The 18,568-nt window shown below is 40.3% G+C and overlaps 1 protein-coding gene across 1 annotated transcript in view; it reads right to left on the bottom strand.

Moving 5' to 3' along the window:
* Positions 1 to 17,944, bottom strand: part of roraa (RAR-related orphan receptor A, paralog a) — a 179,515-nt gene extending 161,571 nt beyond the window's left edge. The window contains exon 1 of the mRNA XM_034878207.1: positions 17,620 to 17,944. Within this exon, the coding sequence (XP_034734098.1) occupies positions 17,620 to 17,773 (154 nt within the window). The 5' untranslated portion in view covers positions 17,774 to 17,944. The remainder of the gene's footprint in view (positions 1 to 17,619) is intronic.
* Positions 17,945 to 18,568: the final 624 nt, after the last annotated feature.

The raw sequence follows: 18,568 nt of genomic DNA, 5'->3' as shown, positions 1-18,568 counted from the left end.
ACTCAAGTGCAGACTGTATTAAAGATCTACTGTATGATGAACATAACCTTTATTGCTATAACTGTGTGTAAGGTAACATCAGGTGTGATCATGTTTTTGTAATCCAAAAGCTTCTTCTCTGTTGTTGTTTGACTTATTAAATACAAAACAAACTTGCAGTGATTTCACATCATTACTGTGCATTCTAAATGATAAGATTTCACTTTCAACAGTAAGCAATTTCAGTAATTTTTTTTAAGGAAATAGGATCGTCTTAGCAAGCACGACACAAATTCCTCCATACACACTCCTGAGTTGAGCAACAGATAAACATAAGCGACATCTTGGCATGCATATCCATGCTGCTCTACATTCAAGAAGCCCACCACGTCTGACAGTTTTGATCTACTTCAGTCACCACGATATTTCACTTGCTCACTTCTCTGGTTTCATCATGTGGAAGCTTAAAATCATTCAAAATAAATTTTAAGGCCACATTCAGCATCCCAGACTTAGCCATAACTTGCAGTTTGATTCCATCCTACTAGCCACTGCAAGGAACATAACAGCATTTCAACCGCTGGAAAGCAAAACATATTTATTGTATCAATGCTGACCTTGTGGCATCATGACATTTTTAAGTTGTAAATCCCGTTTCTCAACTTTCTATCAAATTGATGTTCAAAAGCACCACAAAAGGAAAGAACCGTCTGATTTGCGCAATGATGCTTGATAAGCTTCTACATATCCAGCTGGCGGACCATCATTACACACAATCAGACTTGCTGGCAACAGCCTCTCCAAAAGCTTTTTAACGATTGTCATCTTGATATTGAAATCCTCATATCTACATTGAAAATCTGAAATGTAAAATATATACCATCATACATCTGGCATCAGGAGATATTAGATATCAGTAATTGAATCTTTTTTCTTCACATGGTTTAAAATTAAAACGTAAAATTTTACCATTTCCATTAAATACAGAGTGGTATAAATCATTATATGGAATAGATGGTTGAACCAGGGCAAAACAATATCCAAATGTGTGACATAGGTTGAATCCACCCAGTGCCTTTTCGAATCAGCTGGGCACAAAATACCCTTCTGTTCCCACTGTCACCTCCTGGTACCTTCACGCTTTGTGGATATATCTGGAAGGGAGGGGGAGGCAGCAAAGAGCCAGGAACCAGGGGCTGAGGCCGAGGAGCCTGGATAAATTAGCCAAACCACTTAGGTGATTTCAACTAAAATTAGCAGTGCTGCCTGTGGGCTCCATCAATTCTGAACTTGCTCAAACTCTGACAAGCGTGGGGGAACTTTTCCCCCTGGCCCAGCTATCTAGGAGCCCCCTCTGTCTGGTTCTCTCTCTTTCCTCCTTACACTGTATCCTCTGCTTTCCCCTCTACAATATACTATAGAGAGCTCCAATTAGGGCTCATTCCAAGATATTATTTTATTATTTCTTATCTCATTCATATCAGAGACAAGAGTAGGGATTCAATTTAGGAACATGTTCAAGGTTTAGTCTACAATATATTAACTTAGTGTGCCAGGAAGACGAACAGTCATAAAATTGAACATTATTTCAATCTGAAAGCACAAATGAATGTTGTAAGTGTTTTAAAACTCTGTTGGGATTAATTTTTCAAGATTCATACTAAGCATCCAGTTGTATGGTCTTGGTCACAGGTGCTCATAGTATATACGCTGAAAACACAACAATGTAGTAGCTGAGAAACCGCATGATCTGAAGCGAGTGGAACATAATGAGCTGCAATTTCAAAAGGCTCCTTTTGCAAGGCTGCAATTCAAATATTAGCACCAGGGAAACAGAGATTTCTTTTTTTATTGTATGTGCTGTACATAATGCACGCATCTAGTGTGATACTGCGGAACAATGTACATAAAATTAGATAATGTTGCAATCATATGCTATCATGATGAATGCCCTTTTTTTTTTTTTTTTATCTGATGACATATGTGCAACATGTGTCTACACCTGGCACCTCCTGGCACCAGGTTCTCTTGTGGCTAAATTGTCAGTCTACTTAAACGGACAGGTGGCCACCATGAAATGAGAAATTTGCAACACAATTTGTATTTAGTCAGTGTTAATTGTCTTTCTGTAATCCAATTCCAAAGCACTGTATTCTAAACAGAAGTTAATGTAGAGAAACTGTAAACATACTGTATACATAAGGCAACTAAAATGTGTAAAAGCAACATTGAATCCTGCATTTTTTTATGAGCAGTAGGGGGTAAAATATGTGATTTAGCCACGCAGAGACACCATCCGTTCAGCCTGACACATCACAAAAATCTCCTGTTTGATGTACGAAACATTGCGGTTTCCACATGTTCATGAAATCAACCGCACAAATTTTAAGGTGATTTTTATTTGTGTAGTTAATTGCTCAAAGTAGTTCAAGCTGCAGAGTGAACATTGCTTTTCATTGTTAATCAGACATTGCTGATCAGTACACAGACGACATGTGTGCTGAAACGGAGCATGAACACCCAAAAAAACATACGCACACACTCACAAACCACTAAAAAACTAAATCACAACATTTAAAGGAATCTGCCATGACTCACTAAGACGTTCAATTAGACATGTAAACATGCATAAAAAAGTGCCGGATTATATTTGCTGCTCGAGTGACTGATGAAGACAGAGAAATTTCATAGGAGGAAGTGCACTGCTTTAACCAGCCAAGCAGACTAAATTGACCTATTCCTTAATCGTTTTAATGAAGACAATGTGAGCCCTGAGTGCCGCTGAGACCTCGAGCGCTGGCGCTGCGTGCACGCACTGACGCAAACTGCCTGCCACCAAAACCGAGCAGCTGATTTTTAATTCTAAAATTGTGAATTCCAAATCATCTCTCCCAGAGATTACCTTTCCCCCAGCAGACTTTCTCTAATTTGTTCAATTAATGGGAATAGTGTTCCAATTAAAATGTCTTATCCAAATGAATTTAATTTGAGAGGAAACTGCCTGTGACAACTGGTTGGTGAGAGATCTACGGCAATGACAATGAATAAAGCGGTTACATTAACATCCATCAACCCATTTTCCACTCATGCTTTTTCTCAGTCAGGTTGTTTCCTTTTATTAATTCACAATATTCCTCAAGATCCTGTTCTGGAATAAAATAAATGGCCATTGCCTTGACAAACCTAACATTTATTGTCATACCCTTATTAGTTTGACTCATTAGTGTAAAAAATACACTCAACAGCAGGGTTCACCTCCTTGTGAGAGCTGCGTGTTTAGACCTGACAGGCTCTTGTCTCCATTCATCCTGACCTGTTTTGTAAGCTCCTACCAAAAGGCAGCTCAGAGATACCACTGAGACAAAGAGGTCAGATCAAATTAAACTATTTGATCACACCGCTGTACAACATCACAGCCGGTTGCTTTTTTTTCTTGCCATTATGCAACTGCTAACATCTGTTACTTCTCCATTGACATTATGTGCAGCTCAATAAAGCTGCAACATTAATTGTTGGATTTGAACAAGCGCTTACATTTACATCAAAACCACGCTGAATAAGACAGACCAGTGCAGACCATTTGTGCATTTAATGACCAAATCAAATATCACGAGGATAAAGGTTCTGCCATGCAAATTGAATGACTTTTTCAATCTCTCAGGTGAAATAACTTATTTGCTCACGTTTAATGAATTCATTCTGCCTCAACCCCCATTTTATACTGGGCCACGACCGGTAAAAATGTATGCAGACGAATGTTCTCATCTCTTTTGGGACTGTCTAGCGGAGGACATTTCTCTGGGAATATGCGAACATTCTTTATTCGACATAACAGCTACTGCAAACCCATTGTTTTGAGTTGACAAGGTGCTCCATGGAAGCACTTCGGCTCTTATATCAAATTCGCCATTCTGACCTTCACCCTAGTTTCAAGTGGGGCAAAAAGAGTGCACGTGAAACAGAAAGGGAGAGGGAGAGAGATAGAGAGAGAGAGAGTGAAGACAGGAGAAGTTATAGAGAGGAGATTTCCAAGGACAAGTCCAACTTTCTAATGAAGTCTCCAGAAGCTTTAGACTGGTACTTCAGCGAAGAGGAGGCCAACAGGAACAACAGCTCCCTCTGTGGTAAAAAGACAGGGCAGTGGTCAAGGGTGCCAGTAAAGTTAAAAACCAAATAACTAGACACTTTACTGATCCATCAAGTGAAACATTAAGGCATCATAATTAGTTATCATCTATAGTGTATGACAGAATACAGCCTTTCACTTTTAAGACTGCTGTTGGTTCCCACTTTTCTTAGGTTGGATGCTCTTGTCATCTTGTTTGGTTTGTGTATAGAGGACACTAGTATCTAAAAGGATACTTTTTACAGCCTGTAAAAAGTATGCTAAATGTCAGAGGGCCCAATTTCAAACACAGCACTAATGTTGTTTTACAGTCCTCCTAGTCCGAAGTGTGTGTTAAGAAAATCTACTCAAGACTGCTGTTGCAGTTCTTCTCATGCAGCCAAACAGTGAAAAATACCTTTCTTAAATGAAACATAAGTGAGGGGGATTTCATTTTTTCAGCTTCCATTCATGACATTATAGTGCATTTTGTAAAGCCACTACGTGAACTGTAGCCATATTTTGATATCTATTGCATTTTCTATATTTACTTGTTCACTTTATTCAAAACTATAGCCACACTATTCTTTATCAGAGAAGGTACAAAAAAGTAAAAAAGACAAATCTCTTTTGTCTTTTGTTATTTCTAGCCCGGCCAACGCAGTGCTGAAAATGCCTCTATTGCAACACTTTCTCCATATGCCTCCGGACCTCAACGATAGACTATTTTTACTTTTTCATCGGTAAATTATCAACTTTTATTTGAAAGTAAAACAAATGACAGACGTTTCAGCCCCTTGGCGCACCATCATGTGGGCAGGACAGCAAAGTCAGGCAGCCTGACGAATGCCCAGCCAAGGCAAGCTGGAGGGAAGTAAAAGACACTCCTCCTCAAACAGGCCCGTCAGCTTTCAAAGAAGCAGCCATTAGTGAGTGCTCATCAAGCGGGAGCAGGGGCCCGTCCATTCCCCTGGTGAAGCAGACCAAACGGCGGGCCACAATGCCTCTACAGGAGGAGGGAGGCGGAGGACTACAGAGATGAGCCCTGGACCCAGTGGTGTTTCCGAGCGGAGTCGTCCCCGGCACACTCAATTCCCAGCCCAACTGTCACTGCTGGCACTCAATTCAGCCCCTTCAAGCACATAATCTGTGCTCGTATGGCTGTTAAACACCACACACTCCGGTCCTTCACTCATCCTGTGCCATGGTATTGTTGTGTTTGCCGTCTTTCTGTCGGTTATAGAGCCATTAAAGGATTTGGATGGAGAAACATTTCTCAGCATATGGTATCTTGATCACAATAGACAACAGATTCCTTGCACATTTCGAAACTGATCATTTTGTTGCACCAGAGGTAATAGGAAATATAACTACATGTACGTCTATTGTGTGCTGTGGAGCGTGGTATTACCACCGCAATCATTTGCTCATTGGTTGATGCAGTAAAGGAGCTGTGCGCGGCACTATCACTGGGTACCGGTGAGACAGTGAACTGAGATTCTTGCAAGTTGAATGGAGAATCATTGCAATAATCTAAGCGAACACAGTGGGGTCTTAGATGGCACGCTGCCACACTGGAGATTCCCACTTACAGCCATCTCTCCCAATGACAAAGCGATATTGTCACATGGGTCCAGGTGAGCGAAAAATGGAAGCCTTCTTGATGCTCAGCCGGCTGCTTTAATTGGCTAAAACAAAGTAATTTGAGAGCGGTATGGGGGGCACGAGGGGGTAAATGATGGGACAGAAGGTCATTGCTTCTCTTTTACTCTGCTGTGTGCCATCCACCAACACTCCCAGCATGTGCTACAGTTAATATTGAGATCTATTATACACTAGCCTTTCGCCATCTGCTTCACACACAGAGAACCTGTGCTGCACACCTTGTTATTGAATTTAAAAAAAAGAAAATTTGTTTTGCTACGCTGTATGTCTGTTTGAGGATGTTGCAGCATACTTTGATTTGTGGGCAATGAGACATAAGATAAGACAAGACAAGATAAGACACTCAGATGATACAGATGGTTGATGAATTATAACAAATGATGAAATAGCATCAAAACAGCTTTTAAAGCTCAAAGAGCAGAGTACTTTTAAAAAAATGCCCCCTGTATCCATATGGTGCTGTCATAGCAGGGACCAAGCAAAATTATTCCTATGTAAAGAGTTATTTTAGTCTGCACTTCAAATTGTACTTAAGCTGCAACAAATGTTGGATTTTCTTTATTTAATTACTATTTTAGGGTTATTTTTTTTAGTTGTTTGATTGAATTGTTTTTGTCTATAAATGGCAGAAAATAATGGGGGGAGACCCTCTTGTTTTGTCCTTTAAAATATTAAATAATGAATTGATTTTGAAATTGTTGTGGATTTATTTCACTTGGAAGAAAGACCTTGGGAACATCAGTTAGAGAGCTTGGTCTTTAAAACATGAATCCAGTAGGACATGTACTACCTACTACTAAATAGTACTGCTGTACTACCTAAGTATGTTAAAAAACGGATGCACGATATTCGTAATTAGTCAACTGCAACTAACATACCTTATCAGACTCCTTTAAACAGTGTTTCCTAAAGTACACAATGTTTATAGTTCTAGTAATACAGTAATACAGTACATTGCCTAGTGATGTTTCATCAACACTTCCAAAACTGAAAAAGTGACAGAAACAACAACAGGTCATAGCAAAAGGTGCCTGTACTGAAGTCATTTTCCCAAAAAGACCACGTGACCAGACAGCACTTCATTAACACTTGTGTATAAGTGCGTGCGTACGTGCGTACGTGCGTGCGTGCGTGCGTGCATGCGTGTGTGTGTGTGCATTCAGGCATGTGTCTGTCTCTGCGTAGGGGAACGTGTGTGCATGCGCTTGTTTGAGTGCGTAGAGATACATGATGCACCTGTGTTAAACAAATGACCCCCATGCCTGTGTGGTTTTCTCCCAAGTGTGGCTGATGCATGGATCATGTGGCGCATACTGCTCGGGGCCACATTGGCTCAATCGTCCTGGGATCATCCCTGAATGTGGCCCCGAATTTGCATTGAGTGAAGGAACGGTTCACCTCCTCAGCACAGCATTCGACGCATCTGAGGGGGGGGAGAGAGTGTGCTAGACCAACCCCCTGCAGGCAGTATCAGGTGTTATCTGTCTAACTGGGAACACCACCATCAATCTCTCCTGTCCACTTTCCTTTGCCCAGAATCAAATCAGCACAAGGTAATACATCTGCGCTGACGACGTGCAGACAAGATAAGCAATCGAGTATGCCAAAATTTTGCCAGGTTTGCCTGATGTGTGAAAGGCGTAGTGATAATGTATTCATCACTACATTCAACTGGTTTCCACTATCAAAGGATACTTCGACATCATGAGATACAGCTGTTCTACCACTTAATTCTTCAACTAAGTTTGGCTTTCACATCAGTGCAACATTTCTGTAAGTCAAATAACAGCTTGTGTGCACAGAAACAAAATGCACAGTGCAGATGGCATCGTCGTTAAAGTAACCAATAAGCTTTGTTCAACAAAAAAAAAATCAGGTTTCAGGGAGATATTGTGCTTTGATACTGAACACTGACAGACTAAATCACTGAGTCACATAACAAAACAACACTTAGTGTAATAGGTTGAGCTTGTTTCAAACCTTTTGCATACTTATTTCACATCTGTCAACACACATTACCTGGGCTGCTCTTCAAGGTAAATTTGAAGCCCCTTTTACCATTTACAGGCTAACACTTTTCATATCAACAGAAAACTATTTCCATCTACTTCTGCGCTGACAACACAGTCAGTTATAGATCCAAATGTGGCCTGGACATAAAAAAAAAAAAAAGTAAAACTGTAAACTATGGTAGGTTTTTAAAAATCTGTAAAAATATAAAAGGAAAGTGTTTAAGTAAGTATTTTATCTGCTCCCTTTTAGACTACCCTAAATGTATTCTTACATCAATAACTAGTCTGTTTCATTTCTCTGGCTCATTCAAAATTCAGCAGTTATGCGTTTAATTGGCTTGAAACAGACAAAATAACACTTGAGTTTTGCCCTTTTTCACAGGTTGCCTGTGAAGGATCGGTCTGAAGATTTCACCTAGTACTTTTACGAGAACAGTGAGGTCTGGCCCCGAGCTATACTACTGAGCTTAAAGCCCCCTGTGAGATAGCCTGCAGCCGCACATTCTCCTTCTGGCTGTTGCAAATGTTTCCGTACTTGAGACAAAAGATGACCAAGCTATCACTTTAAAATTATGAGGGACCGGCATGAAGACATTTAGCATTGTCTATCAATTAATTTGAAAAGGATTTTAATCGCTCCTGATTTCAGAAGATAGTTATTTGTCTGAATGTTGCTCTACAGTATACAAAAGCTCTAAAGTCAAAATAAAAAGTGCACTTTCTTGTTATTAATCTGTAAGACAAGGCTTGTTGTGTCTTGGGCCGCTAGGCGGCAGGGAGTTGTAAAAGCAACACAGCACAGGGAGAATTTGAAAGTTGACCGGAAGATGCACAAGAGAGCAGAAGGGGAAGAAGGAGGTGAAAAACCTCTGTTGACACCTGGTCTGTACGATAATCTGATCTGTGTATGATGGCTCAGAGTCTGAAAGGCACTTTGTCCAATTAGAAGTGTGCAGCAAATTTCCACCTGCCCCTGACAGAGATGAAGTGGCTCTTTCAGAAGACGTTGTGGCACTGAGCCAGCAAAGAGAGCCCAAACACCGCAACTGGAGCAAGCAGAAATTAATGAGCATCACAAGCCACACTTGTTTAACACAAGATGACATGGAATGAATATTCCCTCAGTTAAACTGCATCATACTATCTTTCAATTACTCAAACCTCAACAAAGGCTAAAAAGGAAAAAGTTTATAAACTTTACATTACATGTAATTTAGCGGACACTTTTATCCAAAGCAACTTTTAGACTGATATATGTCAGAGGCCGGACGCCTCTGGAGAAACTATGGCTCTTGCTCAGGGACACATTGGTTGATGTATCACAATTCAAAAAGGAGATATTTTTGAATTTATAAAGACTTTGATTTGTGTTACATTTGAACTTTTATTCACCTACCACTTTACTGTCCTAAACCTAACTTTAGTAAAAAAAACTAAAAAATGTTTTAGTCATTCATAATGGCTAAGAACATTAAACAACATAACATACTAAAAACAGTTAAAAGTGAAAAATAAGTTTTGTACATTTGACAACACTTAAAGCAACAGGAACTGCTCTGTGCTAAGTTCTTTATCAGTTCATATTACAGTGTATAAGGAACGTCGCAATGTGCCACTATCAACATCGACCAAAGGTCTTCATCTTCCTATTTCTGTATGTCTATTTCTGTCTGTCACATAAAAATAGGCTTTTAACAACCCAGCATGGCGTTAATTATTGCCTCTTTAGTACTGCATTAGTAAAATAAAGCTGCAAATATTGATTGATAAGACAGCTGATATTTGTCAGTGAATGAGAGCAGGATTCGTGTACCATACATGGTGAAGAGTGACTCGCGTCTTTCAATCACTGTCAGAAAGCAGCACAGCAGCATCGCTGCATTGATTGAGCCCCATAGTGCCACACTCTGTCTTAGTACGCCTCCTAAAGCAATCAATCCACAGACACGCAAGAACCAAATATTCATTAGCGACTTATTCATATTCAAAAGCTCCCTTTTGAAAGTAACAAAAGAGCAGAATTGTGTTTGACAGGCACATTACAATGATTCTACCACATCCTGTGTGAGGCATGAACAATCGTGTTCATCTTCTATTATTTCACGAGTAGAAAAGTGTGTGCTTTATTGTTGTCCGCCAGATGAGCACATCTGTATAAACAACTGGAATAAATGGTACACTTTGAAACAAATACACATGACTTCTTTAATTTCACAAATAATCAAGCCAGAATTCTACACTCAGATGTGTTCATTAGGACCCAAAGGTCAGTAGAAATCCGTGTTTGGACAACACACAGACTAGTGTGAGATGTTTCAATAAGAAGAAGCTAATAGTTCCACACAGAGCGATTCAACATGATTAATACTTATGGGTATTGTTTAAGTACTCCAGCCCATTGGCCCTCTCTAACTGGCAAAAAAAGAGAGACGGGCTGCTATGTTAATAATTAGTTGGTTCTGCGCTCAAAAAAATTCTGTCCAACCTCACCAGATTTTAATCAAAGGCTGAAAATAGTAGCTGATTGTAATCGGCACTCAGAAGTCACCAGGGGTGTTTGAAGAGCCCGTCAAGCCTGAGAGTGGAGCTAATTCGATTAAGTGGCGGCAGTACCTGGAGGGGACGGATCTGTATCTCTCCCTTTTTTATTTATGAGATTAAGTCACGCTTGTTATTCCAATATAAATAATCAAGCCAACAGAAATGACACTGATTTTCAAGTCGTTTTATCTCCCTTTTCTCTTCAAAAGTTTTTTGTTTATTTCAGGTGACAAATAAACTTTGTTGAGTAATATTCGAGCAGTACCGCTGTAACGGAAATCTCTCTCACCGTGTGATAGGACCAAAGGAAAATCAAAGTATAGGCACTAGTAAAAAAAAAATAGTCTGCTCCTGCAACTATATTAGGTATAATATTTGTTCAATTTGGAGATGGATTTGCGCAAATGAAAACCAAACACTTCACATGTGATGAAATAATCATGCAGGGACTAATGATGCCAGACTGATGTGCTTGAAACATGACCAATTTCTGAGTCTTTTCTACTTACAAGTAATACAACCTGACAATACATGATGTGCAGACATTGTTAACTTACAATTTTATAACCAACCAAAAGAGAAATTAAATGGGTTGTTCTGCCTTTTTATTGTTCTATTTCTATACTAGACAGCAACAACACATATTGCATATGCAACACATATTTCCATTTTCATCTTAGCCTAATGTCAAACTCCACCACTCGACAGTCCTTCAAACAGAGCTGCCGTGAGGGCCATTTAGCCTTCAGAAAGCAAGATAAATAATGGTTAAGAGGCTCTTGAGGTGTGCTGTTTGACTAACATACTTCAGATTTTACAACGTAACCTCTTCCTGTTTAAAAGCGTGCATGTGCACATAACATCTGGGAGAACATCCCAATTTTTTTCTTAAGTGTTCAACACATGTCAACGCTCTGCAGCCTGCATGAAGCAATAAAGGCTCTGTGGTAAAAAACAGACACATAAATTATCTTACTGTGCAGACACTCATGGCTTTATGTTCACATGATGCAAAGCCACATGAATGCATGTGTCCACTAGGATTTTATTTAGACAAATGATGTTTTCAGAGATACTGCTGATAAAAGTTCCTGAGTGCTGGGCTTTTCGGTATAAGGGGCTTACCTACCTGCTCGGAAGCTTTACAACCTCGAGAGATGTGAAAAACTTGGCCTTAGATGTGACGTAAGAAGTCCCCTAAGTGATCCTATAGATCCTGACCACCTCTTTCCCTCCAGGCCTCTTTTAAGGGGGCCCATTTCATATCAGAGAGGCACAGAGCAGCATGCAGCCAAACAAGACCAGTACTTAGGTCACAGTGTACCATATTAAATTTAGACTCCTTTAACGCCCTCCAATAATGCATCTGGAGTATTTCCGGTCATTACTATTCAGGCTTTTCTATCTAAGATACAGCTTCTGTAAATGGGCCATAGATCTGAGCCGTCATTCACCACTGGAGATTTCACATCAAATCTGGTGTCTGTCACTAGTTGAAACTACCTCGCCAGCCCCAGTTAAGCCGCTGGTGATTCAAACTCCAAAATAAACTGTCCCACAAGAATAAAACTTTCAAATTTGGTCTAGGGTAAGTTTGACTTTGCTAAACTTTTCTTTTTTTTTTTTTTTTATTGAATATAGTTTATCAGGGCTTGCATTGCAATACTTATATTATACGCCGGATACATTTAAAAACTGACTTACCAAAAATTGCAGGTACACTAGAGCATTTGCACTACGCATTCTTGTAGTTGTGTTTTACTTTTCAAACCTTTTTGTTCTGCATCTACTGTGTGTATCCTGAGCTGTGTAATGAACTGTTTTGTGTTATGCCAGCACCAATTAACAACTTGGGAAACCCCTGCACTCTGTGCTAATTGAAAGCACATGGACCCAGATAACTTAAAACGTAAAACCACGTTTTCTGCATTATATTACTGTAAGTGCCACGAAATATAGAAGATGGATATTTCACATGTATTGTATATATTCATATCTTTCAGCATGGAGAACTTTGAAGCTATTGGTCTAGATGTTTAGGCTTAGGAAGACAATCAGGGCATTCAAGTGTTGGACTTGCTGGTGGAGCTCAAAATATTAAAATGTCTGCTATTTAAATATGTAAACAGTGTTTCGGTAACACGCTTTTTTGCAGATGTGGCCTGCCAATCAAATGAAAAACAGCGCAAGTAAAGCATTTTCTCATTAAGCAGAGTGACAAACAGGGAAAAAATATTATTAAAATACTACTATTAATACCACGCTCACACGGGTTTCTCAGGACACAAACAAGACAAGTATTAGCTATCTACCGCACCCCATGGTCACTCTGCCTCACTCACCCCGCCATTGGGAGACTACATTGCCGGGAGCAGAGCGGGCGGCAGCTCCAGAGATGGACCTTCAGTTAGCACCTGCAGCAACTGGCGTTCAGCGGGTGCAAACCCCAGCACAGGGGGTCACAGCAGGCTGGTGGCCAGCACTGGGTCCAACTTGTGTAACAGCAGCAACAGAAAATTTGCTGATCCGACCGGGAGTGGGGGGTGGTGCGGGATCATCTAATTTTCTGTTGAGGCTAACCGTAATCTTTTACCTTGCCTGGTCGGTCCTACCAGACTCTCGTAGATTTCTTTTGTACAGAGTCTGGCCACTCTCCAGGGACAACTGTTAACTTCCTTGAAGGCGGGTATTCTGTTGGATCAGCCCAGAGCCCTTCTGGAGCTGCCATAACCAATCGCTAACATTTGGTTATGACGTTGGCTTAGCATTGCTAGCATTTGCCTTAGCCAACTCCTTCACCACTAACGGAGTGAGCTGGAAAATCAATCTCAGCAAAGATTGTTCTTGCTCGGGATTTGACTTCTGGATTTTTAGCAGCGTTGCCACAACGGCAAATATACCGCAAACCCAGATGTAGTACTGAAGGAGAGAAAAAACTGAACGGAAGTACTTAGGAGGGCAAAGCCAGGCTACCTTTTACCCCAAAAGCTGAAAGAATTCATATAGGAAACATTGTACTGTATAAAGCACCAAAAATATTTAATTTAAATAGGTCACATAAAACGCCTTTGTGTGTGTATTTGTCTTGCAAAATTTGATGCGTTTCCGAAAATCAGGAGGGATTTCATTTAAATATGTAATTACAAGGGGTTCAAAAGTAAATTTTAGCCATTTATATCATAACCAGGACACTTTAGAAAATGTAAACCAAGTTTCTGTAAAGAGAGACACCCAAAGCTCCCTCTCTGATCTGTGTTCCTCTAGCTCATACTAGTTAAAGAAAACATAAAACAAGGGATTTTTTATTATATTGGACCTAAAAAATAATGAGCAATTTACAGCAAAAATAAGTAAGACAATTTAAGCCAATAAAATATTTAATTACATTTTGTTACTTTTCATTTTGAACTTACAAAATCTCAACCAGTGCTTATTTAACTACTTATCCTGTTATGTTGACATTCACAGGTACATCCTCTTCCAGATAGCCATGGTGCTCAAATGTAATTTGACCTTTGAAGCTCATAAAAACAAAAGACCTTTTTTTCCCAAAGGTAATAGTCCAAACTAAGAGAAGCTCGCTGTTTATGTAACAGCTCAGCGCACAGGTGTAGAAATACAATTTTCCTTATGTACTACAACTATGCTGTTGGTTTTAAGAACATTTTAATTTTAATAAACACTGAGCTCTGTCTTCAGATATGCTGATTATTCACATTTTACACTGCAAACCATCTGAGAGGTACCAATAAAAGTGCTCATGATATCATCAACTCACCCACATTTAAGAATTGAAAACGCAGGAGGACTGAAACTCAATATTATGTTACAGGCAGCCAGCCAGCCAGAAAAAAAGAGACACCTAATGGAGTTCCTCTCCCGGATCTTTCCGAGCTGAAGGCTCAACTATAAGCCTATACCTGGATCTTTGTGCTCTCCAGCGGGCAGAGAGCCCTAATTCATTGAATCTGAGAATGCCACAGCCTCAATAATGTTGCTGTCCACTCGAGTGGCGTGCGAGCCCAATGCCAACTCCTGGTTTGCGGCGATTTACTGTAAAACCTTTTAGTTTTTTCTCAAAAGCCTTTGCGCCCCTGCACCTCATCTGTCTTGTGTCAACAACAACTGAATAAATGCTGCCACTCGAGCCGAAAGCTCTCATTTAGCTGCCCAAGAATAAAACTGTTGGATGAAAGTCTGGTTGCGTGTTCATTAAGAGAAAACTGAATGTTTTTTAATACTCCGTTTCAGTTTGGACCAGCTACTAAAACTGCAGTGTCAGGTAAGATTTGCTCCCCATAATAAAGCATTCAAAATGGCAGAAAAAAATAAATAGTTTTTATATAATCATTGGGACAATCTACAAAATGTTGTGACATAATAGGTTGAAAACTGCTATTTAGCATGAAAAGATAAAAAGAGATGCAATCCAGACATGACACTGAGGCCAGCTAATTAGCAGCATGCAATGTACGATTTTCCAATTTTGGAAACCACACTTTCAACTTTCACAATGTTAAAAGGCAACATGTACAGGTTTTTTTTTTGCCCGTTATTAGTAGCAATCATTTCCACCTCTTTCTCCCTAACCAAGGAACATAAAATCAGATGACTCATAGTCACTGCAAATGACAACAACACGCATTTGAGCAGCATAAGAACACAAGCGTAGTGTTCAGTGTCATTCAGTGCACTGCAGTACCCCACCACACACGTACTGTACACACACTTTTAAAACAAACTAATACAAAGTATCCAGGACATCAACGCTCCAATCAGATTGCGGCTTCAGAGCTTCACTGTGCAGTGGTGAGGTGTCAAGCCTCTGCAGAGACCATGACCTCAAATAACCAAGCCATTAATATTGATTGTTACCAAATTTGCGAACCAAGGGATCTTGCAATATGAAAATAACACCCTTTCTTCTTTCCAGTAATGATATCCACAGCCCTCCAAGGCCTGTTCTCTGACCCACTCAAGTCTTACAGCGGTGCTTCTGCTGAAGTAAGCCCTTTCTACTTTAAAGGTATTAGCACTCAGGGTTAAAACAGTAAATGCTCTGCATGCAGGATAAGAAATGTGCATCCTCAGAAAGTCTAATACAGTGTAAAGAGGGAAACTGCGCTTGAGCAAGTGTCTGCCGCCTTTCAGGTGTTGGTTTCTGAGGCTGGTCTGAAAAGCATGAGCGTAGAGCTATAATCCTAAAAATAATGTCCATAACACTACTGTGAGCCATGAACTTTTTTTGTATCGTTTTATTTTTTTTAGTGGCCTAATCCTGCTGAACTGCACTGACATAAACCTGCTGCTGTTACTTTTTAATGGAACACTTGTACATTTGCAGCAGTGCTTTATTACACAAAGCAATTACTCCATAATTTCCTCACAAAAGCAAATTTTTCTCCTGTGTGCTAAATGTTCTGAATAGTTCTACATAAACACATTTATAAATAATGGGCTTGTGGCCCAGTGTCTTTTAAAACAAATATAAGCCAACTGTTGCAGTGCTCTAATGACTGTCTATTGTGGTCTATGGCTGAACCCGATAGATTGCCGTATATGTATACTGTACATGAAAGCAACAGGTTTCCTTTTAAGAATCGAGCAGGTGTCCTGTATGACGGACTACACCGAGTGATAGACTAATCCACATTGAGATATGAACTACACAATTCAACATACCAAAATAAATTCATATAGGAGTATGATTACAGCCCATTTCAGATATATGTTGACTTACACTATTTTTTTTTTTTTTTAAGTTTTAAGTTTTCTTTCAGCCTCCTATTGCCAATGCTCTCTTATAATCATTCTTATTCTTTTGCACATAGGTCAGAAATGAAGTTTCAATGCAGGGGAACTCCTTTAAAGCTGCAGAGGTTGTCCCAATGAACATGCTTTTTTTTCAACCATTCAGCATTACATAAGAGACCGAAGGCGTTCTTTTTCCTGCCTTTCTCTTTCCCAGGCACTTTAATCCTGTGCATAAAAGGGTGGGGTGAATATGGGTCAGCAGGTTAGGAGTGTCTTAAAGTCAGACTTACGAAAAAAGAGAAAAGAAATCAATCCACCAAGTTTCCCAACTAGATGTCTATGCCCTGGGATTACATAAGTGCTCCGGCTGTGCCAACCCACAAAGTCACAGTTTCACTACGTGTAAATACCCGCTGAAGTGCAGTGATCAACCATGGTTCTTATGGGGAGTGGGGGTTATATTGTATAAAGTGAAAAGATCTGCCATAATGATTTCTGCTCTTGCGCGCTTCTGTTTATGGCTAAACTTGTTACATAACCCGCTTACATTCCACATTCACCATATCACACTCTAAATATACCCTTGCGCACAGGAAGAGTGCGCGCACAGAAACCACCGCGCATTGAATTATTTGTCACATGTACATCGCTTGCCTTACTGTCACCCGTGTGCTTGTCAAGAATCAGCAGAGAAATATGTATTTCTTTGAACTTGGATGAGCCCGGTTAGCCTGTGCTGGAGACAGCCGAGAGGGGGTGTGGTTAAATACTGTCTGTAGCCTACTGTAGGCTACAACATGGACGGGACGTGGTGGAAATTGTAAAAATGAACTAGTCCTCAGGAGCAATGCAGACAGACTTTTGACGGATTAATTGACAATATAGGCCCGTTTAGTTTGGATCGTGTGATCATGTGGATGTTTAGTCTCAAAATGCGTGCAGAGTGCCTCATGCTTGCAATAGTGTTTGAGAGCAGGCGCTTAACAAATTCCAGCTGCTGGGGCGTCTTTTTGCACACAGGAATAGCCTAAAATCTGTTAGCTGGAGATAATAATCCAGGCAGACGGCGCAGTGTGCTGTACCAGGAATAGTGCAGGACACGTCCCTACAAAAGGAGAACGGGACTGATCGATAAACTAGCTTACAGTTTGCAAAAGTTCACTTTTACCACATGACGATATCGCGTTTGAGCGGACAGGTTCTCGCATTTTGTCATGAAGAGATTTCCTGTTGGTCAATGTTTAAGTTGTAATTGATGTGTCTTGCAGTCAGAGTAAGTGTGACATCTGTGACCGTATCACCCCCCTATGATGTGAGCTGTCAGTGGAGCCTGAAAACAGCAACACACACTAAGGCACCTATTACAAGCGAGCGGGTAAAAGCCGCGGTGGTACTAAATAAAAAGCCATGTCTCTGTGCTCGGGTGAATTTAGACCGTCTGCAGTTATTTATAAGGAAGCGGTTCAGGCTAATTCATTTTGAAGTTTGATTAAAAAAAAAAAAAAAATCCGCCATCGGTCTTTTATTTCTCACACAGTGAAAAGCGAAACACGGTCCGCTTACCTCTGTTGGTGCTTGAACAGGTCTGCCTTCGAACCGGGGCTGGATGGTCCGCTTTCCGGAGCGTCTCCAGGTTTACCGGGGTTTCCCTGACCGGGGTAGCCGGCTTCGAGGCGCTGTTGCCCGGGTCGCTCGCTGGATCTGGAGGGGACTCCATGTTGAATTTCAGATTGGCTGTTTAACTATCGCTAGTACTTAAAACTAATTCTATGCGATCTGTGAGCTCCGACTCTACGTCTTGCTATCTAATTTAGAGTAGAAGTAAGAAATGAGAAATGCGAGTGTGTCTGGTGGGTGTGTAGGTTTGATTGTCCACTAGCAGCGCTAGTGAGAGCTCCGGTCATGCACCCTGAAAAGGGAGAGGTTGTCAATAGCCGAAGAATAGATGTAGGCCTTAAAGTAATCCTTGCTGATCGAGCCTGCGCAGTTTTACATGGACTGGAACTATTTTATTACTGTTTCACATTGCTCAGCAGTTTTCCACATCTGTGTATTATAACACTAACAAGTTTGGCACATTGGGATAATAGACCTACTATAGACTAGATTATAGGCTGCTATACTCATTATGAATTGAAAACTGGCCAAAAAATGTCAAAATGCATCATAGGCGTGCTGCCATGCATTTGCATCATCTTGTGATCTAAAAGCTACTGAACTGAAAATAACGAATAGCATTAATATGAAAACCGCCGCTCTTGGGGTTGTTAATTTTGCTTTAATCACAATCTGCAAATGGCTCCCAGCTAAATATGGCAACTATCATCCACATCATCATATTCCATTCTCAATAGGCTACACAAAAGCGTCTGTTTGCAAGTTCACAGTCAGAAGCTGCGGAGGTAACGTTACAGGACTGATTAACTGCTAAATCATTCAGTGTGTATTCTTGGCTGCAGCAAGCTGCACGCTGCTCCTGAACAACTTTCATGACTGATAATTAAAACCAGAA

This window comes from Etheostoma cragini, chromosome 8, assembly GCF_013103735.1.
Source record: "Etheostoma cragini isolate CJK2018 chromosome 8, CSU_Ecrag_1.0, whole genome shotgun sequence".
NCBI lineage: Eukaryota > Metazoa > Chordata > Actinopteri > Perciformes > Percidae > Etheostoma > Etheostoma cragini.
The sequence above is the reverse complement of the archived record's forward strand: the minus strand, read 5'-3'. Positions and strand labels throughout refer to the sequence as shown.